The sequence below is a fragment of the Erythrolamprus reginae genome, chromosome Z (assembly GCF_031021105.1).
Source record: "Erythrolamprus reginae isolate rEryReg1 chromosome Z, rEryReg1.hap1, whole genome shotgun sequence".
Taxonomy (NCBI): domain Eukaryota; kingdom Metazoa; phylum Chordata; class Lepidosauria; order Squamata; family Dipsadidae; genus Erythrolamprus; species Erythrolamprus reginae.
The window spans coordinates 33,505,699-33,529,571 of record NC_091963.1 but is presented as its reverse complement, the minus strand read 5'-3'; the positions used below and the strand labels follow the sequence as shown (position 1 = coordinate 33,529,571).

Genomic DNA, 23,873 nt, shown 5'->3' with positions numbered 1-23,873 from the left:
TTAAACAATAGTAAACAAGCAGAGATACATCCAATTATTAGAACAGGAAAATGAATACCACAAAACTCACATCCTTTCCAATGCTAAAGGACAAGGCTGACATATTGCTAAAGATCTCATCACTTATCCTGATGCTAATGTCACTAACCCAATTGGACAAGGATGCTGACTTCTTTGCCCTGCCCTGGCAGCAATACGGAATAAAAAACAGATGCTACAGAAAACAAGTATAAAACAGAAATTGGAATAAATTTTAACATTATATGTATTCAGTCCTACCTTGCTTGGAATTCTGAACTTCTCAAGGGGGCTCCAATCATGAGTACTCTCCTGAGGACTTTTAAGACCCTTAAGAGAAAGGAATAAAATGTGTCATTTTCTGCAGTCACAATAATTAAACAACACCTGTTAATTAATACATGAGTACTTTAACTAGTGCTAGAGCTATTTTTACAAACAAGGCTTTCCAGCTACAAATAGCTGCCGAATCTGTATAATAAATAGATAGACTTTCTCATGATAATCTTTCACTATAATCTATGGATTGGAACTAATAGATATTGTAACCCAAATATTATGGAAAACATTTTATTTGTTAAATCTTAAAATTTATATCAGAGGAAAATTACAAAAATGCTGGTTGAATTGTGCACAAAAATGAATTAGAGAGCTTGAAACTAAGTGTCCAATATTATTTCCTGAATATGAGATTTATGATCAAGTCACAATTTTGAAATATTGGTGGGTTTTTTAAACTGTTCTCATCCAAAAAGCATATCTTGTACTTGTCTCTCAAAGAAATATTATCTGGCCCATTTTTGACCAAGTATCCTGATCTTTTTGTTATGAAACAGTATGAGAAAAGGTTCCAAGTTTGACTGATCATCACATTCTGAAATTATTTCCTCACACAGAGGATTTAAACTAGGAAAACAAGCTCAACCTGAACAGCCACAATTCATTCCTACAATGCATCTGGAGTCCTTGCCTTCCTGAATGAATAATCAGTGAAATAAACTACTGATAACTCAGGAAACCTTCTTCGTATACCTCCTTTATTCAGACCTCTCACCCTAAATAATAGTAATAAATAATAGCCTTAAATCCTGTACGCATTTACAAATATGCAAGTCCTATTTAACTGAACTCATTTTTCAAAGCAACGCACGCCAAACTGTATCTTATCTACGACAGAATGTATTTGGGCTTTTCCCCCCAGTAAATATAACATGTTATCGTGGTTTTTCTTCCCGTTTAAAATTCCCTTTTTTAATTTATAGGAATTCCGGCCTTGCCAAACACATCCTGACTCTCGTACTGCCTATGCTGTTTTCTGCAGATTGTTTCAGTTACATCTTTCTTAATTTAGCTTTATCAAACGTAGGCCTTCCGTTCTTTCCAGCCCGCTACCTGTCGGGTCATCAGAGACTTGATTTTCTGCATGACGACACAATTTTGGCCGGCCGGCCGGCCACTTCGCCTCGCAAACTCCCTTCGACCAAGGGACGCAGCTGCCTCTAACACAGCGAAGCCATTTTGGGCATCACATGATCCGCCTGTTTTCCTTCTGAATCATGGGATTTGGAGTTTACAATGGGAGCTTTGCTTCCGGATTTTGGCCGCCGACACGCAGCTGAGAGAAATACAACTCCCACAAAGCTCAGCGGAACGTATTTACTTTCTTTCCGGCTAGCAAGATTTTCGGGATGAAATATGCCTTTTCGTGATAAAATGAATTTAAAGGAACAATATGATGCTTATTTCCAGAAATGCATTTTGCTTCTAAGGGAATATTCGCCAGATCCAGGATCTTAGTATCGATAGGATGATAGGATGAGTTTGCAAACACCGACACATCGCCGTGTAAATGCCGAGATAATATGATGCATTAAGACTGTAATACTTTATGTGCTAAAGAAAATTATTCGCAAATTCTAATTGCATCCAAAATCAAAGTGGTAAACAAAGCAACTCCCATAATATTGATGTTATATGACAACCCCACATTAATCAAGTTAACAGGCTGCTGCGTGTTTTGCTAGTTGCAATTTTAGTGTGGTTCACAAAGGCAACTCCATATATAGTAGATTGCAGTATTTAAATTATGAGCCTGCCATAAACGTGGGAACCACGCTAGGAAGAAGATTATGAAGTAACAAGGGCATGATGGACTCTATCCACTGCCTTGTAACTGCAATGGCTAGCGTTGAGGGTTATTGGCTGAAAGCAGGACTCCGTCGCCTTTCCATCAAGAGCTGAGAACGAAGGACCACCCCGGGGGGAGGGGATTCTAGTCAGGGGTCTCCAATCTTGGGAACTTCCAGCCCGAGGAACTCTGGGACTTGAAGTCCACAAGTCGAGGTTGGAGACCCCTGTTCTAGGTCATTCCAAGGGAGGAAAACTACATCCTGACCAGGGGTCTCCCTGGGAATTCTGGGAGTTGATGTCCAACAAGTGTTAAAGTTGTCACGTTTGAAGACCTCTGATTTAGACCCTAGAGCCAAAGTTACTATTTTACAGAGTTAGTCAGTTTTAAAAACGTGCAGCAATTCTATCGTGCTGGCTTGAATCAAACTTTCTACTCGTGGAAACCCTTATGGTCTCAGGAATAAACTGAAAACTGCGTGTCTCATATAGAAACTCATCCTAATAAAGGCATTACCTAAATTTTTCTTTTGCTATTTCGTTATTGATTGGCATGGTTTACTCTAGCATGAATCTATGAACATCCTTTTTTTTTTGCTTATAAAGTGCGTTAACTATTGGAACATTAGAAAGGGGAACTTGAACACAGCAGAATAAGTATTACTTATTTCTTATAACGGTACAATTAATAATATATAAGCAAGATTATAAATGTAAATAGATTTACTTTTTTGTAAACCTTGTGACTGGTTATTAAGATATTGGAATTAATACCAGGGAGTAACTAGTTAGGGTTTATGTTTTCCATAAACCACTTGAAACCACAATTCTGCAAACTCATTTTAGTTTATATTGAGATATGTTATATGTAGTGGGCTCATGCAATTATTTTTATACTTAAGTAATTAGATAAGCCAAAATGAGCTAAATAAAATCCAGTTAACATAGGTGATCATGCAGTATGGACATAACCAAGCAATTGGTTTCCTACATTGCTAAGCCACAATAGAAACATAGAAGACTGACAACAGAAAAAGACCTCATGGTCCATCTAGTCTGCCAATACAAGTTTAATTTTGACTTAATGTGTTGAATGAACTCAAATATTATGACTAATTCATCAAACCATGTTGAAGCAAAACATGGTTTAAATTATTACAAGTTTAATCTGAATTTAATTTAATTTAGTTAACTCTTAATATTGTTGTCATTACATTCTGGACCAGAAATTTAATTTCAATCTAAGTTGTACTTATTCAGCTAGTTTATAGTTCAGAAAATCTTGGAATAGTATACATATCTTGGGTAGCATATAAATGCAAGACATAGACTGAATAATATTTCTGTTTATTGCATCATGATCTTTTTCTGTTCTGTTGATTCACTTGGGTTTGTGAAATTGAGGTTAACAATGGGCATCCCTTTATAATTCTGATCAGTAGATAGCCTAGTTAATAACTAAGAATGGAAATCACATCTTACAAGGCTAGTATTATCTCTACTTTGCCACCATTTTCATGTTGCCTGTATTATGGAGGCTCTCCTGTGGGAATTTGTAATTTGCAAACTTTTTCTTTCAGGGGGTTTGCCCATTACCTTGAAAATTCTATGATATTTATAAATAGATACTTGAAGGGTTTTTTAAAATCTGCATTATCCTATCTGAATGCTGCTGAATTTTGCAATTCAAAGCAGTTTTACAACAATTTTGCTATTCTTTAAAGCAATGTTGTATATATTTATTTAAAAGTACTGTACTAGGAGTAATTTCATCTAATCCAAAAAACATAAACTACCAAAAATCATGATTTGCAGCCCTCAAGACTTGTACAAATTTGTATTTTTCTTCATGGAGCTCTTTAACTGTCTGCTCTCATCAAATGAATATAACCTGCATGTGGTCTTTAAGCTCATTTATTTTTTATCAGTGCTGAGTGATTCATACTGTATGCCCAATTTATCATGTTCTATATTTGCTGTGAACATACCAGAATGGGAAATTATGATAGGGCTATAGGCAATGAAGATGTTGAATACTAAACTAACAGGTGTTCCACTCTCTGTGTCGTTTATACACATAGTCAAATCACCTGAAGGTAGTGACTCGTAACTCACACTTGATTTCCCTAACAAATAAACTCCACAGCTGCTGGACCAAGACTCAGTCTGCACTGAAAGTAGATGGCCTTCACACAAAACAAGCTACTTTTCAACACCATGCTTTGTGGCTTGCAAATCTATGTGCTTTGCCTGCTTTTAGGTAAGATTCTGCATTATTTTCTGTCCTTTCCTGAAACTTTATCCAGGTACAAGGCTTTGTAGAATTCATAAATATCTTAACTTTAATAGCTGTACGATATAAAATTGATAGTGTTAATGCTATTCAAAATAAAATACCTCAATGGAGTTTGTGTAAATGAAAACTACAATTATTTATCTGCTTGTGTGGGTTCTTGGTGAATAAACTGAATAAACTTTCTTCAGGATAGACAAGATTATTCTAACTTTTAGAAATGTTGAATCAACATACTGTACATTAAGGAAAACAACTGTTCTCATGCATCATTGAATAAAACCAATGCATTAAAATTATGGTGCCATATAGGGTGATTTAATATATTCCTTAAATTCATTAATATTTTTCATAAATAATATATTATTTAGCCTTGGAAATTAAAATTCAGGAGAAGGGGGATTATGGTCCTCCCAAAACTGTCTACGGAACAGTCTACGGAAAGGGGCGGCATACAAATCTAATTAATAATAATAATAATAATAATAATAATAATAATAATAATAATAATAATAATAATAATAATAATATGCTACTCTCAGAAGTTATAGCCCATGTGCTCAAAGGTGAGGGATATTAGGAGCTGTAGTTCAGCAATGTCTGGAGGGTGGCTGGTTCCCTATTTCTGCATTATTGTTTTCAACTTTATTACACATAGAAGAGATATAAAAATTTCCACATTACTTAAGTAACAGGTTTGTAATACCTTTTAGAGGATATTTTTTTCATTCCTATGCAAACTGGGTTTAAAATTAGGATTTGATTCCAATATAATTATTCTTTTCATTGTGGAAATAGTCACTGGGTTTTATACATTATGTTAAACCTGGGTGTACTTTGCCTAATAATTTAACAATTAAATGGATTTGAACAAATGGCTGCCATAAATCCCAGTGTTATAAACCAAACATACTACCTTATATCGTACTATGGTACAATAATTGTATTTTGCTACTAGAATTAGGTAAAGAAACAAAAATTAAACTAGGTTAGTTTCAAAATGATACACTCACTGATACTGAAAAATCCTTTAAACAAAATCAAAATTCTTCCCACAGAATGTCAATTTATATATGAAACTCAAAATATTATGTCATGTTTTTTATTTCAGTAAAAACGTTGTAGGATGTTTCCAGTCAACAAGGGTGGTGTTGTGCTTACTAATACTTTAAGAGTAATGTAAAAGCCAAATACAGCCTAGGGAAAAGTTGGAGGTCACTTTGGGAAAATCTAATTTGTTTATATTGTATTCCATTTTTAAACTTAAAATAAAACTTTCAGTTCCAATCCAAAACTTCCAATACAAGTGATCCTCTCCTTACAATCATTTATTTAGTGTCTGAATTATGGCTGGTTTTCACACTTAACAACTTGTTATGTCCTGAGAAGCTGGAAAAAATTCATTCTAGTCTGACAAGGAAGTGGGGCAGAGAAATTCTGATTGGCTCCTTCCCAAAAGGGCTCCCCTTCCAAAAGCAGGCAGTGGCTGATGTTTGCCCACTGTAACCAATAAAGAGATGAAGTCTCACTGCCAGTCTCCTGCCTCTTCAGTATCTGAACTCACTCTTGCAGCATCTTCAAAGAAAGATACAGAGCTGGGTTCGGATTGGTTTGCCCGAACCGGTAGCAAGCCACTGATGATGTCACAATGATGTCATGGAACTAGTTCTGTCGGTGCTGGTCTGTGGACACCACCAATGTTCCCTCTAATTTTTTTTCAGTGTGGGCGGAAAAGTATAGCGTCTGAGCGGCAGTCTTGTTGGGTCTGGGCGGCATAGAAGTATAAATAAATTAAATTAAATTAAATTAAATTAAAAAGAAAAAAATTCCCTTCTTTTTTATTAAAAGAAATTAATAATAAAACAAAACCAAAATCTATTACTATTATTACTATCTTCTCTTTTTCTATCCCTGTCTCCTCCCCCCTTGTGTGTGTGTGTGTGTGTGTGTGTGTGCGTGCATGTGTACGTGTGTGTGAACTCTTGAACCATTTCCAATAACAGGTGAGGGCTATTGGAAATGGTTCAAGAGTTCACACACACACACACACACACACACACACACACAAACAGCTGGGGGTTTTTTTCTCTTATTATTTGGGTGCTTTTTACCATATGCTTTAAATCAAGAGTCATTTCTCTCTCTTTCTCTCTCCCCCTCTTGCTCTCTCTCTCTTTTTCTCACTTTCTCTCTCCCTCTTTCTATGTCGCTCTGTCTGTTGCTGTCTCTTTCTCTTTCTCACTCTTTCTCTCTTGTTTTCTTTCTCTCTCTCTCTCTATTTCTTTCTTTCTCTTGTTCTCTCTCTTGCTATCTCTCTCCCCCCCCTCTCTCTTTCTCACTTACTTTCTCTCTCCCTCTCTCTTTCCATCTTGCTCTGTCTGTTGCTCTCTCTCTCTATCAGTGAGGGGGCTACGAGAGCGCTTTCTCCGAGCGCTTCGGGAATGCCTGCCCTGCCTCTACTGCAGCACCCTTGCTGAAAGTCCGGGATGAAAGCACTCTCAGCGAAGGGGCTGCGAGAGGGGCAGGGCGGGCATTCCCGAAGCGCACGGAGAAAACCCTCTCTCGCAGTCCCCTGGCTGGGAGTATGGATAAGGAGGAGAAGAAGCCGCAGCCACTACAGCAACCACCGCAGGAGAAGTCGCGCCCCAAGGCAGAAGGCGGAGGAGGAGAAAGCCGGAGAGGGTGTGGATCAGGCGGGCGGGGGGGCAGCGCCGTGAGGCCAGGAGCGTGAGGGGGCCGGAGGCACCGTGGGGAGGCAGGGGCAGCCGCGGCTTCCTTTCCTTTCACCCATGTCTACTGCCGGTGCCTCCCCGCCCCCCCGCGGGCTGGCAGGGGGATAGGGAGCGCACGCCCATGGAAAAGAGTGCACAAGGGGGTATTTTATGACATGCACATGCGTGCAGCTTACAGTGAACAGTGGACACCACCATCTTTTTTTTTTTTAATGGATTTTTTAAAATTTAAAATTTTATTTTGGGGGGGCACATGCACAGAAACCGAGTTTTTGACACACTGCATGCATCGCAGATTTTTTTTGTTACTGTGCATGCACGTGCAAAGCGCATGTGTATCCATGCTTTGAGACAAAGCTAACAGGCAGTGAGGTCATAGAGCCTGAGTGATGCAGTGGTTAGAGTGCAGTTCTGCAAGCTACTTCTGCTGATCACCAGCTGCCAGTAGTTTAGCAGGTCGAATCTCAGGTCGATAAAATGAGGGCATAGATTGTTGGGGGCAATATGCTTATTCTCTGTAAAGAGAAGTATAAAGCACTGTGAAGCGGTATATAAATCTAAATGCTAAGTTAGAATCCACCCCTTGAGGCAGTAGTTGCTGCAAAAAGAGCCCAGACCAAATATTATGTATGCTTATACTTTTCAGAGGTATGATATTGTTCTATGTACATTCTTTGTTTTATTCATTGTATGTAATACAGTGAACCCTCGATCATCGCGAGGGTTCCGTTCCAGGACCCCACGCGATGATCGATTTTTAGCGAAGTAGCGGTGCGGAAGTAAAAACACCATCTGCGCGTGCGCAGATGGTGTTTTTGCTTCCACTGCCGCCCGCCCTTCGCCCGCCCACCCCGTTGCTCGCGCCCGCCCACCCCGTTGCTCACGCTGTTGCTGGGGCCGCTTCCCAGCTGGGGAGCCGAGCTAGGGAGTCCCCACCGCGCGCGCGTTGCTGGGGAAAGCGCGCACGCTTGGGGACATCGCAGCTCGGCTCCCCAGCTGGGAAGCGGCCCCAGCAACAGCGTGGGCGGGCGGGCGGTGCCCGCGCGCTTGGGGACATCGCAGCTCCGCTCCCCAGCTGGGGAGCCGAGCTAGGGAGTCCCCACCGCGCGCTCGTTGCTGGGGAAAGCGCGCGCGCTTGGGGACATCGCAGCTCCGCTCCCCAGCTGGGGAGCCGAGCTAGGGAGTCCCCACCGCGCGCGCGTTGCTGGGGAAAGCGCGCGCGCTTGGGGACATCGCAGCTCCGCTCCCCAGCTGGGGAGCCGAGCTAGGGAGTCCCCACCGCGCGCGCGCTTTCCCCAGCAACGCGCGCACGGTGGGGACTCCCTAGCTTGGCTCCCCAGCTGGGAAGCGGAGCTGCGATGTCCCCAAGCGCGCGCGCTTTCCCCAGCAACGCGCGCGCGGTGGGGACTCCCTAGCTCGGCTCCCCAGCTGGAGAGCGGAGCTGCGATGTCCCCAAGCGCGCGGGCACCGCCCGCCCGCCCACGCTGTTGCTGGGGCCGCTTCCCAGCTGGGGAGCCGAGCTGGGGTGTCCCCGCGCGTGCCGCCCGCCCGCCCACGCCGTTGCTCGCGCCGCCGCTGGGGTCTTACGGGGGCAAGAGGGGGAAGACCCAGGGAAGCCTCTGCCCGGCGGGGAAACTCCACCATCTACGCATGCGTGGAAGGGCACGCATGCGCAGATGGTGGAGTTTACTTCCGGGTTGAAAACTCGCGAAATAGCCCTTTCGCGATCCTTGAGGACGCGAAACTCGAGGGTTCACTGTATACTAATTTTCTGAGATGGTGGATTTAGGGTTTTCATGAGCTGTACCCCATAATCATCATGATTATGACAAATCACAGCTTGAACCATCTTGCCTTGCATGTAATGAGTGTCATATATTATGTTTCACTTTTCAAGTTGCATTACGGAAATAAATGAACTTTTGCATGATATTCTAATTTTTCAAGTTTCACTTGTAAGTGTGGGGACTGAATGTAAGTCACTTTTTTAGTACCTCTGTAGATTTAAATAGCCGCTAAACAAATGGTTCTAAGTCAAGGGCACCTCTAGAGGCTGGATTCATAAGTCATACTAGACCATGGTTTATTTAATTGTAGTTTATTTCATTTTTATTTCAAAAGATCACAGATGTATTTGAATTATTCCAATAAAAATAACAAAAGTACTAAATGGGAATCTTTTAAAAAAAATCATAGAATCAAGTAACAAAACAGCCACATATTAAGAATGAATTGCCTTCTTGTCATAAATAATTTTTCTCAAGCCTAAGAAGTCCTGATCAAATATCACATATCATAATATTTGTCCAGTAATGGAAAATAAGCATACAGTAGTACCTCTTCTTACAAACTTAATTCACTCCGTGACCAGGTTCTTAAGTAGAAAAGTTTGTAAGAAGAATTTTTCCCATCGGAATCAATGTAAAAGCAAATAATGTGTGGGATTGGGAAACCCACAGGGAGGGTGGAGGCCCTGTTTCCTCCCAGGAGATTCCTAGACAGGCCTCAGGGAGGCTCCTCCCCCCTTTTTCCGACCCTGTTTCCTCCCAGGAGATTCCTAGAGAGGCTCCATGGAAGTTTCTCCCTGCCTTTTCCGATTACAGTTTTGGGTTTATAAGTGGAAAATGGTTCTTGAGAAGAGGCAAAAAAATCTTGAACACCCAGTTCTTATCTAGAAAAGTTCTTAAGTAGAGGCATTCTTAAACAGAGGTCACTATATATGTCCTCAGTTCTCCTTATTTCATGAAAGTTAGGAACTGCTACTAGATCATGAGTTCTACATTGGAAATTTTGAAAATTAACAGAGAAGTGTCCAGAGATATTTTGGAGCCAAGTCATCTGCAGGTTAAAGTTAAAAATTTAAAGTGTAGAGACTAGACAATTACTTGTCTGAAATAGTATATGGTCATGATGGCGAACCTATAGCATGTGTGCCATAGGTGGCACACAGAGCCATATTGGGGGGCACATAAGGCATTGCCCGATGTCAACTCCAGTGCACATACATGCAAAGCCAACTGATTTTTGGCCCTGGGGAAGGCCATTTTGCCCTCTGAAAGCTTTCCTGAAGCCCCAGAGTGAGCTCCAACAGGCAAACCAGAAGTTCAGAAAACAGCCCTCTGGTTTGCCCGTTGTGCTGTTTTTTGTACGCCAGGGCTTCAGGAAGCTTCCCTGAATGCTCTTGTGTGCGAAAAACAACACAACGGGAAAACCGGAAATCTGTTTTCCAAACTTCTGGTTTGCCCATCTTTTCATCATCCCAGCCTTCAATGAGGCCTTTGCGCATGTGTGGGGGATGGGGAGGATTGTGCACATGTGCATGGGCAGCGTGGAGGGATGTGTATGCACGAGGGGAAGGAATGAGTATGGGCACGAGCATGCGTGCTAGCACAAACACACACACACTTACTATTCTGTTGAGCTCTCTGGTAGAATCCTCCTGAAAATGCACAGATACAATTTCAGACACACACACACATTTGAAAATTCTAAACAATGTTCTTTATACCGAAAATGCAAATAAACCAAGCCCTCTTTTTGTATAGCAAAGAGCACTCGTCTCCAAACAAACTGGTAATTTGTACCAGTCCCTTATCAGTTCTGAGATACTTAGCTTGCAGCTGTGAGGCAATTCACAGTCCTTCTTCTTTCACAAAGTGAAACACACTTTGCTCTGGTTTAGTTTCAAAGCGGGGGGAAAATCAGCACACAAAGGTCAAAGTCAGCAAAGCAGGCACGAAACACAAGGATCAGATAATCCTCCACAATGGCCAAACCCACAGGCTGCTCTTTATAGCAGCCTCGCTAATTACCACAGCCCCACACAACCACAGGTGGCCTCATTTTCTTTGATAATAATCTCTCTGTTGTTGCTGCCTATGCATCGCTCTCCGCATGCGTGGCTGTATCATTAACTCTTGTTCCGAATCCAAGGAGGAGCTAGATAATTGATCTCCTTCTGAGCTGTCTGCCACACTCTCCTCCTCCCTGTCACTCATGTCTTCTTGGTCAGAGGAGCCTTCATCAGCAGATTCCACCGGGAGAAAAACAGGCCTGCAGCATGTGGATGTCTCCCCTACATCCACAGTCCTTTGGGCAGGAGCTGGGCCAGAGCTAACCACAACACTTTCAACACATGAACCAAAAAAGGTTCGCCATCACTGGTATAGGGTCTCCTGTTTGAGCAGGGCCTGGACTAGAAGACCTCCAAGAACCCCTTCCAGCTCTATTCCAATTTTAAGTTGAATTGCACATACAAACTGATAGGAAACAAAGCCTACTCATAGATGTGATGAACTTTTGATAGCAACCATCTGCCAACATCTGAGCCATTGCATTCTGGTCTAATTATGCTGTGGTTTCCATTTGATTTTCAGAGGTAGACCTATGTACTATACTGTACACTATTGTACTTTAGTAGCTTATTGAACTACAGATACTCCTTGACTTACAGCAGTTCATTTAGTGACCATTTAAAGTTACAGTGGCCCTGAATAAAGTGACATGTGATCATATTTCACGGTTGCAATCTTTGCAGCATCCCCACAGTCGTATGATCAAAATTCAGATGCTTGGCGGCAGCTAATTTATATTTATGACAGTCGCAGTGTCCCAGAATCCTATGATCACTTTTTGTGATTGTTTGACAAGCAAAGTTAATTTGGGAAGCCAGATTCACTTAATGAGGATCCGGATTGTGGGGGCAATATGCTGGCTCTGTTTTTTTTAAAAAAGTGTTATTGCTAACATGTTGTAAGCCGCCCTGAGTCTAAGGAAAAGGGCGGCATAAAAATCGAATAAACAAACAAACAAATAAATAAATAAGCAGCTGTGTTACTAACTTCATAGCTTCAATGATTCACTTAATAAGGCTGGCAAAAAAATGTTGTAAAATGGGACAAAACTCACTTAACAAATGTCTCACTTAACAATAGAGATTTTGTCAGTCAAGAATTACATATATAGTGGTACCTCTACTTAAGAATGCCTCTACTTAAGAACTTTTCTAGATAAGAACCGGGTGCTCAAGATTTTTTTTGCCTCTACTTAAGAACCATTTTCTACTTAAGAACCCGACCCTGGAAAAATCTCCCAGGAAATTTGAGAGCGGCACGAAGGCCCGTCCAGTTTCCTGCCGTTCCCCCTTTAATCCCAGCCATCTGGGCTGCCAGAGGAGCCTTTTGGTGGCGCTTAAGGAGGCTTTGGTAGTCCAGAGCGAACGAAGCATTTTCCTTTCTCTGTGCGCTTGGAGAGGGAATAAACCTCTGCCAGCACCCAGACAAAAGAAATGCTCCCTTCGCTCTGGGCAGCCGAGTAGTCACCACAGCGAAGGAAAGGTGCATGCTATAAAGTGAGCGAGCGAGAGGAGAGGGGAGCCCTTCAGCATGGGAAGGAAGAGGAAGCAGGTAGAAGCAGCAGCAGCCAGTGTATGGGAGGCAGCCTCACGCCAGTTGTATTGGAGGTGCATGCTCCTCCTCGCCTCCTCCGAGTCCCTCTTCTTTTTTTTTAAGCCTTAAAGTTTTTAATTTTTTTGATTCCCCTCACTTTACCTTCTTCCTTCAGCAGCGACTGTCCTCCTCCTCCTCCTCCTCCCACCCAAAATCCGAGCTTTTATTTCTTTCCCTTATGGGTTTGCACGGATTATTTGCTTTTACATTGATTCCTATGGGGAAAAATTGCTTCTACTTAGGAACGTTTCTACTTAAGAACCTGGTCACAGAACGAATTAAGTTCTTAAGTAGAGGTACCACTGTATAATGGTTGCATTCACACAACAGCCTTGTGGGATTGGGATGGGGTTGCATTGCGTTTAAGGGTACTATCAATTTTCATTCTGAAGCCAAACTTCCCTCCCTGCTTAAACTTTATTTCTCTGGCTTTCTTACAGCGTGTAATCTTCTTAGAGGCAATTTTTGTTTGTTTGTTATTTACTTCTTACTTACTTACCTATCTACCTACTTACCTACTTACTTATTGGATTTATATGCCGTTCCTCTCTGAGGACTCAGGGCAGCTTACAACATATAAAAAAAAGCAATGCAAATATCCTAAATCCAATTAATTTAGACTAGTTAATCTAAAAACGCCAGTAACATTAAAAGTCAATCATTCCCATTTAAACAACAGACGTACATTACATTCGTCATTAGACTAGAGTCTAATGGCCCCAAACCTGGCGGCATAGATGAGTCTTCAGACTCTTGCGGAAGGCAAGGAGGGAGGGTGCGAATCTCTGGGGGGGGCTGATTCCAGAGGGCCGGAGCCCCCACAGGCAAAGTTCTTCCCCTAGGTCCTGCCAAGCGACATTGTCTCATTGACAAGACCTGGAGAAGTCCGACTCTGTGGGACCTAACCAGTCATTGGGACTCATGCGGCAGGAAGTGGTCTCACAAGTAAACTGGTCCGATGCCATGTAGGGCTTTATAGGTCATCACCAACACTTTTGCTATGTTTGATTATGTTGTGTAAAATCGCTATGTTCTGACAAACACTGCAAGACCTATTTCTTTCTTTAGAAATAGGTGGACATCTAATTCACTCATTTACTGACTAATATTCAGGGTACGGGAAAATGCTTGATTTTAGTGATATATCCCAAAGTTTAAATGCTTATAGTATGCGTTCTAGGTTATTACTCCAATACAAAAGAGGTTTTCCTACACTTGGCTTTGATTGGGTCAAAAATATGGGATTATCATTATAAGGAAGGACCCTAGGTACTTCCTAGGTTAAGAAAAGACTAATGCATTTTAATGAGCCATGGCGGTGCATTGGTTAAAATGCAGGCTATATCTGCTGGCTGCTTGCAATTTGGCAGTTCAAATCTCACCAGGCTCAAGGTTCATTCAGCATTCCAAATCTAATAAATAAATAAATAAAATAGGTTGCTACCAGTGCACCCCGGAACTCCGTTCCTGTAGTGGCCCACGGATTGTGCAACTCGGGTGGTTTTCACCAGTCTCTCGCATGGCACCATCTTTTTTTAAAAATCATTTTATTTTGTCTCCTGCGCATGCACGGAAGCAAAATCTCATGCGTGAGATATGTACACATATGTGATTTCAGCAATATTTTGCTTCCACGCATGTGCAGAAGTAAAAATTCACCAATATCTTGCTCACGTGCATATCCCCTCACAAGAGCTATCGTGGGGTTACCTAGATTCGCCCATGTCTCTCCAACACTCCGTGGCCTGCACGGGCTGCCGATCAGTTTCCAGTTGCAATTTAAAGTGTTGGTAATGACCTATAAAGCCCTACATGGCATCAGACCAGAATACCTCTGAGACCATCTTCTGCCGCACGAATTCTGGCGGCCGATAAGGTCCCACACAGTTAGCCTTCTCCAGGTCCCGTCGACTAAACAATGTCATCCGGTGGGCCCCAGGGGAAGAACCTTCTCTATGGCAGCCCCGGCCCTCTGGAATCAACTCCCCCCAGAGATCAGAACTGCCCCCACCCTCCTTGTCTTTCATAAATTGCTTAAGACCCACCTGTATCGCCAGGCATGGGGGAATTGAGACACTTCCTCCAGGCTTATATAGTTTATGTATGATATGCTTGTATTGTATGGTTTTAGATGTTTTTATATATTAGATTTGTTACATTGTTATATTGTTACTATTCTTGTTGTGAGCCACCCCGAGTCTGCAGAGAGGGGCGGCATACAAATCTAATAAATAAAATAATAAAATAAAATGACGTATTAACTTGATCATGGTTGCTAGCATTCCCTATCAGTTTCCCACAAGCAAAGACTTTAGCTTATTGGAGACTTACAGAGAGTGTTAGCAATTAGAAAGCTGGTAGGGAAGGTCACCAGTTCTTTAGCTAAGTCTCTCCCACCCATACTACTTCCCTAGCCTTTGTGAAATTGAGCCATTCCACCCACTCATTCTATTTATCCTTCTTGGTTCCACATAGCAGTGTTTCCCAACCTTGGCAACTTGAAGATATTTGGACTTCAACTCCCAGAATTCCCCAGCCAGCATTCGCTGGCTGGGGAATTCTGGGAGTTGAAGTCCAGATATCTTCAAGTTGCCAAGGTTGGGAAACACTGCCACATAGCACCTATTACCCTGCACACATTTCCTTGCACATGCCACAGTACCATGCATCCCCAACCAGCAACAACACCTCTTGTGTATTCATTCATTCATTCATTCATTCATTCATTCATTCATTCGATTTTCTATGCCGCCCTTCTCCTTAGACTCAGGGTGGCTTACAACATATTAGCAATAGCACTTTTTAACAGAGCCAGCATATTGTCCCCACAATCCGGGTCCTCATTTTACCCACCTCGGAAGGATGGACAGCTGAGTCAACCTTGAGCTGGTGATGAGATTTGAACCGCTGACCTGCAGATCTAGTAGTCAGCTTTAATGGCTTGCAGTACTGTACTCTACCCACTGTGCCACCTCTGCTCTGTGTATCTCTGTGCACTCTCCCCAACCACCATGTTCTCTCTTGCACACTCTTCCAAGCACTCTTTTGAATCCATTTATAACCCTATGTGCTCTCCCTAGCCATTCAAATCAGTCAAAGAGCAAATTTGTTTACTCTGGATTAGTCAACCAATAATAGTAAGAAAATGTTAGAGTAATAATGAATGTATTTTATAGCTGTAGCCAGCAAAGGTTTTTTAAAAACCTAGGTTTTCACATTATTATTATCCAAAGAAGAACAATTTTAACCTGGCCTTTTGTGCATAAAATGAAAACTTCAGGTTGATTTATATAATGATCCATCAGTTTAGTTTCTTGGTTATCCACTGTATTTTCAAATATTCCAAACTTTAATTTCAAATTAATGCTTATTTCACTTTTATGTCATGACACAAAGAATACCATGGCTTGCTTGACTCTGGTTTTCATCTTGGGATTTAAATATCTTTTCCAAGGTCTTCATAGCTGCTCATATCTCCAATATTTCTTGGCTTTGTTTGTTCCTTTACTGTTGATGGTTAACCCGAAAAGTTAATTATTATTCCATCCATTCTGATCAGAGAGATGTGTGTAATGTTTATATCCAATCCAATGTGAATAAAAATGTAATTGCATAAAGAAATACGGTAATGTAAATGAGGACCAAAAATGCAAAATGGCCATAACATGAATTTACACATATGATATATAAAAAGTGATTGTTAGTTTTGAAACCATTAATATATATTACAATAGAACTGAAGCAAGTGCTGTGTGTATTTTAATTTATAATAAATTTATATATAATCTTCTTGCTACAGGCAATTCTTCTCCATTAAAAATGACAATTTCCTCATACACCATCAATGGCACTGAAGGACAGCCACTCAAACTTGACGTTGCTTATAACTTCAACTTTGACATTTCTGGCATCCAGATAATATGGCTGTTTGAAAAACCACCAACAAACCCAAAATATCTGGTTGGTTCTGTCAATGAATCGGTTGTTCCAGAGTTCGAATATAATCACAGATTTACACTTTCTCCTCCAAATGCATCTTTGCTGATAAATTCTTTACACAGAAGTGATGAAGGAAATTATATCGTAAAAATCAATATCCAGGGCAATGAGACAAAATCAGTAAGTGAAAAGATTCACGTTACTGTTGATGGTAAGTAATTTAAAATGCTGGGGTATATTTCTGCCTACCAATATTTGCCATATGGGTTGTGACTATTGGGAATTGGAGTTCAACGTGTAAAGGTCATAGGTTCCCCATTCCTTGTTTGTTTTTTTTCTGTGATGTTTTCTGGGCTTTCCTTTCCCCAAAGCCAAATTTGTCCTGCTGAACATTCAGTATAGTGAAGTAATACTATTGACCCCCTCAGAGAGGATCCGCAACTTGGGCGTCCTCCTCGATCCACAGCTGACATTGGAACATCTTTCGGTTGTGGCGAGGGGGGCGTTTGCCCAGGTTCGCCTGGTGCACCAGTTGCGGCCCTATTTGGAAAGGGAGTCATTGCTCACAGTCACTCATGCCTTCATCACCTCGAGGTTCGATTACTGCAACACTCTCTACATGGGGCTACCTTTGAAAAGTGTTCGGAAACTTCAGATTGTGCAGAATGCGGCCACGAGAGCCATCGTGGGGCTTCCTAGATTCGCCCACGTTTCTGCAACACTCCGCGGCCTGCACTGGCTGCCAATCGGTTTCCGGTTACAATTCAAAGTGTTGGTAATGACCTTTAAAGCCCTACATGGCATTGGGCCAGAATACATCTGGAACCGCCTTCTACCGCACAAATCCCAGCGGCCGATAAGGTCCCACAGAGTTGGCCTTCTCCGGGTCCCATCGACCAAACAATGTCATTTGGCGGGCCCCAGGGGAAGAGCCTTCTCTGTGGTGGCCCCGGCCCTCTGGAATCAACTCCCTCCAGAGATTAGAACGGCCCCCACCCTCCTTGTCTTTCGCAAATTACTCAAGACCCACCTTTGTCGCCAGGCATGGGGGAGTTAGGATATTCCTTCCCCTAGGCCATTACAAGTTATGTATGGTATGTTTGTGTGTATGTTTGGTTTTTATAATAAGGGTTTTTAGTTGTTTATTAAATTGGATTGTTACATGTTGTTTTTTTATCATTGTTGTTAGCCGCCCCAAGTCTGCGGAGAGGGGCAGCATACAAATCCAATAAATAATAATAATAATAATACTGCTTAGAGAGCTTCCTGGCAGTAGAGATAAATCTAATAGGGGTGATATTCAAAATCCAGAATTATTGCAGGAAAGGCACGCACACTTATCGTATATTCTGCAAATTCTTTTAAAATAATATATATTACGTAAGGGGACATTCATAGTTATATGACGTACTGTTAGCCGTGGCACAACATCAGGATATTTCCAATCTCAGGACCCAAAGCACTGTAAGTCTAAGTGCTGGTGATATTGCTATTTCAGAATATTTACATTCTAATGCAGGAGCAAATTAAAAACCATAAACATATTCTAAAAGATTACTTGTACAAAAAAGATTTTTTATGCTCTAGAGCAGTCTTCTCCAAACTGACACCACCTGGTATGTTGAAACTTAACATTTCAAGAATTCTTAAGATAACATAGATGAGGGAAAGGGAAATGTTCAACATAGAAGCTCTAGATAACATTTATGTAAATTATTTTTTTAAATTATTATTATTTATTGGATTTGTATGCCGCCCCTCTCCGCAGACTCGGGGCGGCTAACAACAATGATAAAAACAACATGTTAATTTAATTTAATTTAATTTATTTAATTTAATTTAATTTAATTTATTAACAATTTAATAAAACAACTAAAAACCCTTATTATAAAAACCAAACATACACACAAACATACTATGCATAACTTGTAATGGCCTACATGGGGAAGGAATATCTTAACTCCCCCGTGCCTGGCGACAAAGGTGGGTCTTGAGTAATTTGCGAAAGACAAGGAGGGTGGGGGCCATTCTAATCTCTGGGGGGAGTTGATTCCAGAGGGCCGGGACTCAGAGAAATTGAGTCTTATGTATCCCAAACTAACTGAATACTTAACAATGTTGATTCTCTTTATGGAGTACATTTGGGATTAAAAAGACAATTTATTCTTTTAAGGAAGTTTTCAGATTGAAGGGCCACCTCTTGTAGAGGTCCCAAATGAACCAGGGACAGTTCTCATCTTCTACTATTAGCAGAAATGTAGACTTTCAAAATTATCTACTGTAGATTGCTGCATGTAAATAACAAGAAACGACTCGATCATCACTTCCAATATCATTTCCATTGCAGTGCCTCTCACCAAGCCTGTCATATACATAGAACCTTCATTTGGAGTTGTAGAAAAAAAAGGAAACATCACTTTGAAATGTATTGTGGAAAAAGGCACACGGGTGGTTTACCAGTGGTTGAAAAATGAAAATCCAATTGAAGACAATAGCAATGGCTCCATGACTATAAACAAAGATACACTTTCTATTGCCCCTGTTTTCAAAGAAGCTATTGGGAACTACAGCTGTTTAGCAGCCAACCCTATCAGTGCCATGATGAGTGATGTGATCATGCCAACAATATATTGTAAGTAGATGAATGTGATCTATCTATCTATCTAGCTAGCTAGCTAGCTAGCTAGCTAGCTAGCTAGCTATCATCTATATGTTTATATCTATCTATCTGTCTTTTTTTTCTTTCATACTTTCTTTTATCTATGTTATGCAAGTTTTGTTTTCGGAGGGGGACTGATTTTATAGCTTTTTGATTTTTATGTTGGTCCGGTGAATTGAGAGGCCAGAATCCCAAAGTTAAGCTACTTAAACCTCTATATATCCAGTGTTTTAAAGTGGCCAATTCCTAGAAGACGGACCACTTTGAACACTATCTATTCCAGTTTGAATTCCATGATTGTATATAGAATTAAAATGAATTATTTATTAAGTTTTACTTAAACCATAATCTTCATCTCCAGTATCCATGGCAGAAATGGACAGGAAAATCCAAAACTTGTTCTTAGAAATCTTATTCTACAAAGCTGTCGGACTTCTAAAGCCTTTCCTAAAACTATTTATTATAAATTATGGTAATCTATAGTGAAGATTACCACAAGAAGAGAAAATTCTTTTTTTTAATTAAGGATGTGATGAAGAGCTAGAAAAGTTATAAAATGTCTCTTATCCAATTATCACACTTATTTGGCTATTTCTGATGACAGGAAAATGCCATCCATGAAGACTGGGAGAAGGAAGAGGAAAAATAGACATTTGCAACATTTCCCCCTCCTGTTCACTCTTAGGCCTCTCACTGTGGTTACATATAGTTTTTCAAAAGCAGTTCCTTCATGGTGGGATGTTAAAGAAAAAAAATCCAAATCCCTAGTGAGGTCTACGCTAGACAAGCAAGAACATAAAATCCTAGAGTCCATATCATTAACATTTTAATGTATGTGCAAAATCAATATAGGACATTGGATATGTTTGCTTAAGCCAGTGATGGCGAACCTATGCCATGGTTAACACAGGTGGCACGCGGAGCCATTCCTGCTGGCATGTGAGCCGTTGCCCTAGCTCAGCTCCAACATGCGTATGTGTGCCGGCCAGCTGATTTTGGCATGCACAGAGACTCTGGGAGGACACTTTTGGCTTCCAGAGAGCCTTCGGAGGGACGGGGGAGAACATTTTTACCTTCCCCCGGCTCCAGGGAAGTCTTTGAAGCCTGGGGAGTGCGAAAAACGAGCCTACTGGACCCACCAGAAGTTGGGAAACAAGCCATTTCTGGCTGCCACAGGGCCTCTGGGGGGTGGAAGAAGCTGTTTTTGCCCTCCCCAGGAATTGAATTATAGGTGTGGGCACTCATGCATGTGCAATAGCGCATGCACGTGCTCTTTCGGCACCAAGGGGAAAATGGTCTGCCATCTGGCTTAAGTTGATACCTGTGAAACAATATGGCAAACTTTTTTCCCTTCGAGTACTGAAAGTTTTTTATTTTTATTTATTTATTTATTTTGTCCAATACATAATACACATTGAAGAGAAAGATATGTAATAATATAAGTAAAGAAAAGAATAGAAGAAAAAATATAAAAGTATAGGTGAACATATTTGAAAGGAAGAAAAGATAAATGAGATAAGGAGAGACAATTGGACAGGGGACGGAAGGCACACTGGTGCACTTATGCACGCCCTTTACTGACCTCTAAGGAACCTGGAGAGGTCAATCGTGGATAGTCTAAAGGAAAAATGTTGGGGGTTAGGGATTGACACTACTGAGTCAGGTAATGACTTCCACGCTTCGACAACTCGGTTGCTGAAGTCATATTTTTTACAGTCAAGTTTGGAGCAGTTAATATTAAGTTTGAGTCTGTTGCGTGCTCTTGTGGTGTTGCGATTGAAGCTGAAATAGTCATTGACAGGTAGAACGTTGCAGCATATGATCTTGTGGGCAATACATAGATTGTGTTTTAGGCGACATAGTTCTAAGCTTTCTAGACCTACCGTGTTTCCCCGAAAATAAGACAGCGTCTTATATTAATTTTTGCTCCCAAAGATGTGCTATGTCTTATATTCAGGGGATGTCTTATTCTTTTTCAATGAATTGTATCCTGCATCCTGCTACAGCAAAAATGCATCCAAACAAGCAGCCACATGTTGGATATATGTTGGATGTGTTTTAAATCTATTTGACTTAGCGTTTTGGGATACACTTTATGGACAGCAGTGTTATATATGTTCTGTTTGGGAATGTTGCGAAATGAAACGTCTCCTACGTCTTACTTTTGGGGGATGCCTTATATTAGGCAATTCTACAAAACCTCTCCTATGTCTTACTTTCAGGGGTGACTTATTTTTGGGGAAGTAGGATTGATTGTGTGTGTGGGCGTATGCACGGTTGCACGTTTGCGAGTGCCCACACCCTTAAAGCAATGTCTCATACACACATCCCGCCCCCTGAACATGCGTGTGTGACCTACCATGCATGCATACATGACAACCCCCCCCCCTCATTTTGGCCTCACATCCCAAAATAGCAGTGGGGGAGGGGAAGAGCTTCCCATCCCCAAATGGACCTGGGGTGTGTGTGAAAACTTCTTGCCCCAAGACCTCCTTCTGCCGCACGAATCCCAGCGACCCGGTTAAGTCCCACAGAGTTGGTCTCCTTAGGGTCCCGTCGACCAAACAATGTCGGCTGGTGGGACCTAAGGGAAGAGCCTTCTCTGTGGGGGGGCCGACTCTCTGGAATCAGCTCCCCCCGGAGATTCACACTGCCCCACCCTCCTCGCCTTCCGGAAGAGTTTAAAAACTCATCTTTGCTGCCAGGCCTGGGGTTCCTGAGATCTTCCCTCCTGACCAATGAATGCTTTGGTTTGATTGTTGAATGAATGATATTGATGTGGGATTTTTCTTTTAATTAGAATTTTAAAGACTGTTTTTTTAAATGTATTAATTGGATTGCTATTATTGTTTCTTGTTTTTCCGTACATGCTGTGAGCCGCCCCGAGTTCTCGGAGAGGGGCAGCATACAAATCCAAATGAATGAAGCAGAAAATATGAATGAATGAATGAATGAATGAATGAATGAATGAATGAATGAATGAATGGAGCTGGGAGGGGGCGAAAGCTTCTTTGCCAGAATGGAGCTGGGAGAGGGGGGAAGTCTCTTTCCCCTAACGGAGCTGTGGGGGGGAGCCTTTGGTGCCCAAAAAGCACTGGGGTGGAAGCTCCAGAATCTGGGAAGACACAGGCTGCAAAAAGTGAAGAGGAAGCATGAGCTTGTCTGACCCCAAAATTAGGTGGCCGGCAGGAGGCACTCGCACATGCACATTGGAGTTGAGCTGGTCAATGGCTCAAGTGCCCGCATGTCTGCCATAGGTTCACCATCAAGGCAGGACAGATTGAAAATGATGTCATTATGGTAACTGCTCGTTATCCTGTTATTTATTTTGAAACTTTATGTCATCTTATGAGATCATTTCAAGATGGTTTATTTTAGAATAGAGTAGAATAGAATTTTATTGGCCAAATGTGATTGGACACACAAGGAATTTGTCTTGGTGCATATGCTCTCAGCGTACATAAAAGAAAAAGATACATTTGTCAAGAATCATGTTGTACAATACTTAACGATTGTCATAGGGGTCAAATAAGCAATGAAGAAACAATCAATATTAATAAAAATCTTAGGATACAAGCAACAAGTTACAGTCATACAGTCCTAAGTGGGAGGAAAAGGATGATAGGAATGATGAGAAAAAACTAGTAGAAATAGAAGTGCAGACTTGGTAAAAAGTTGACAGTGTTGATGGAATTATTTGTTTAGTAGAGTGATGGCGTTCGGAAAGAAACTGTGCTTGTGTCTAGTTGTCTTGGTGTGCAGTGCTATTAGAAAAATATTTGTATAGTTTGCAATATAAAATGCAACACAAATGCAGTAACACAAAATATTTAAGGCATCAAGCATTAAGAATTGTGTAATAAAAATAACCTAGGTTGGTTACATGCATTTGCTCCTTTGAGGCAGACGTGATTTGATCACTAGGAAAAAAGGCTTAGAAAAATGACTTTACAAATCCTTCCAACAACTTTCTGACTCTTAAAGTTGTTGGAAGCATGTTAAAGCAATATGATAAAAAGTAAATTGAGTTTAATCAAATAGAGAAGATGGAGAGGAAATTAGGAAAGGGTTTTTTTAAACAAATGTTTAAAAAACTATAATGTATAAGTAGATATGAGTCAAATAGGGAAGTTTCACTTGAAGATAAATAAATCCAATCAATTTCATGGAGTATGCCAGGATTTTTTTCTTCCCATTTCTCATTCTCTTCCCTCTGTGAGCCGTATGTAGTACTGGATTTAAATTCTTCTTGGTATGCTAGCTAGCATAGCTTTCAACAGAAGCCACAATGACAGCATGTGTATTTTATTTATCAGATTTATATGTTTCCCATATCTCTATCAAATGACTCTGGTTAGCATATCATATAATGTGATTTATATAATTTGCACAAGAGTGATCATGTGATATCATTTGCCTCCTTCTCTGGTTGCCCATGCGGTTTATACCTGATGGGACCCAATGCTCAATAATTTCCAGATAAACTAGCTATTGCTCATTGATTAAAGTCCATATCACTAATTCACTATGAGATTGCCTGCAACTTGATATGACTTTTTAGTGACTCTTTTTCCCTGCTTCCTTCCCCTTTTCAGCCAATTATCTAGTTATTAGACAAGTTATGTTAAATGGAATCATGTTAGGACTGCATTAAGTTA

General features: G+C 41.1%; 2 protein-coding genes across 6 annotated transcripts in view; one reads left to right on the top strand and one right to left on the bottom strand.

Moving 5' to 3' along the window:
* Positions 1-1,560, bottom strand: part of VPS50 (VPS50 subunit of EARP/GARPII complex) — a 90,637-nt gene extending 89,077 nt beyond the window's left edge. The window contains exons 1-2 of one of the 2 annotated variants that reach the window (XM_070729003.1): positions 1,411-1,560; positions 280-348 (exon numbers count right to left, since the gene is read on the bottom strand). In XM_070729003.1, the coding sequence (XP_070585104.1) occupies positions 280-348; positions 1,411-1,443 (102 nt within the window). In that variant the 5' untranslated portion in view covers positions 1,444-1,560. The remainder of the gene's footprint in view (positions 1-279; positions 349-1,410) is intronic. The other variant, XM_070729004.1, reaches the window with a different exon arrangement.
* A 1,171-nt stretch (positions 1,561-2,731) lies between these two features.
* HEPACAM2 (HEPACAM family member 2) overlaps positions 2,732-23,873 on the top strand; it is a 59,570-nt gene continuing 38,428 nt past the window's right edge. The window contains exons 1-4 of one of the 4 annotated variants that reach the window (XM_070729805.1): positions 2,732-2,824; positions 4,292-4,405; positions 16,417-16,767; positions 18,904-19,188. In XM_070729805.1, the coding sequence (XP_070585906.1) occupies positions 4,327-4,405; positions 16,417-16,767; positions 18,904-19,188 (715 nt within the window). In that variant the 5' untranslated portion in view covers positions 2,732-2,824; positions 4,292-4,326. Of the gene's footprint in view, positions 2,825-4,226; positions 4,406-16,416; positions 16,768-18,903; positions 19,189-23,873 lie in introns of those variants that run through there. The other 3 variants (XM_070729804.1, XM_070729806.1, XM_070729807.1) reach the window with 3 other exon arrangements.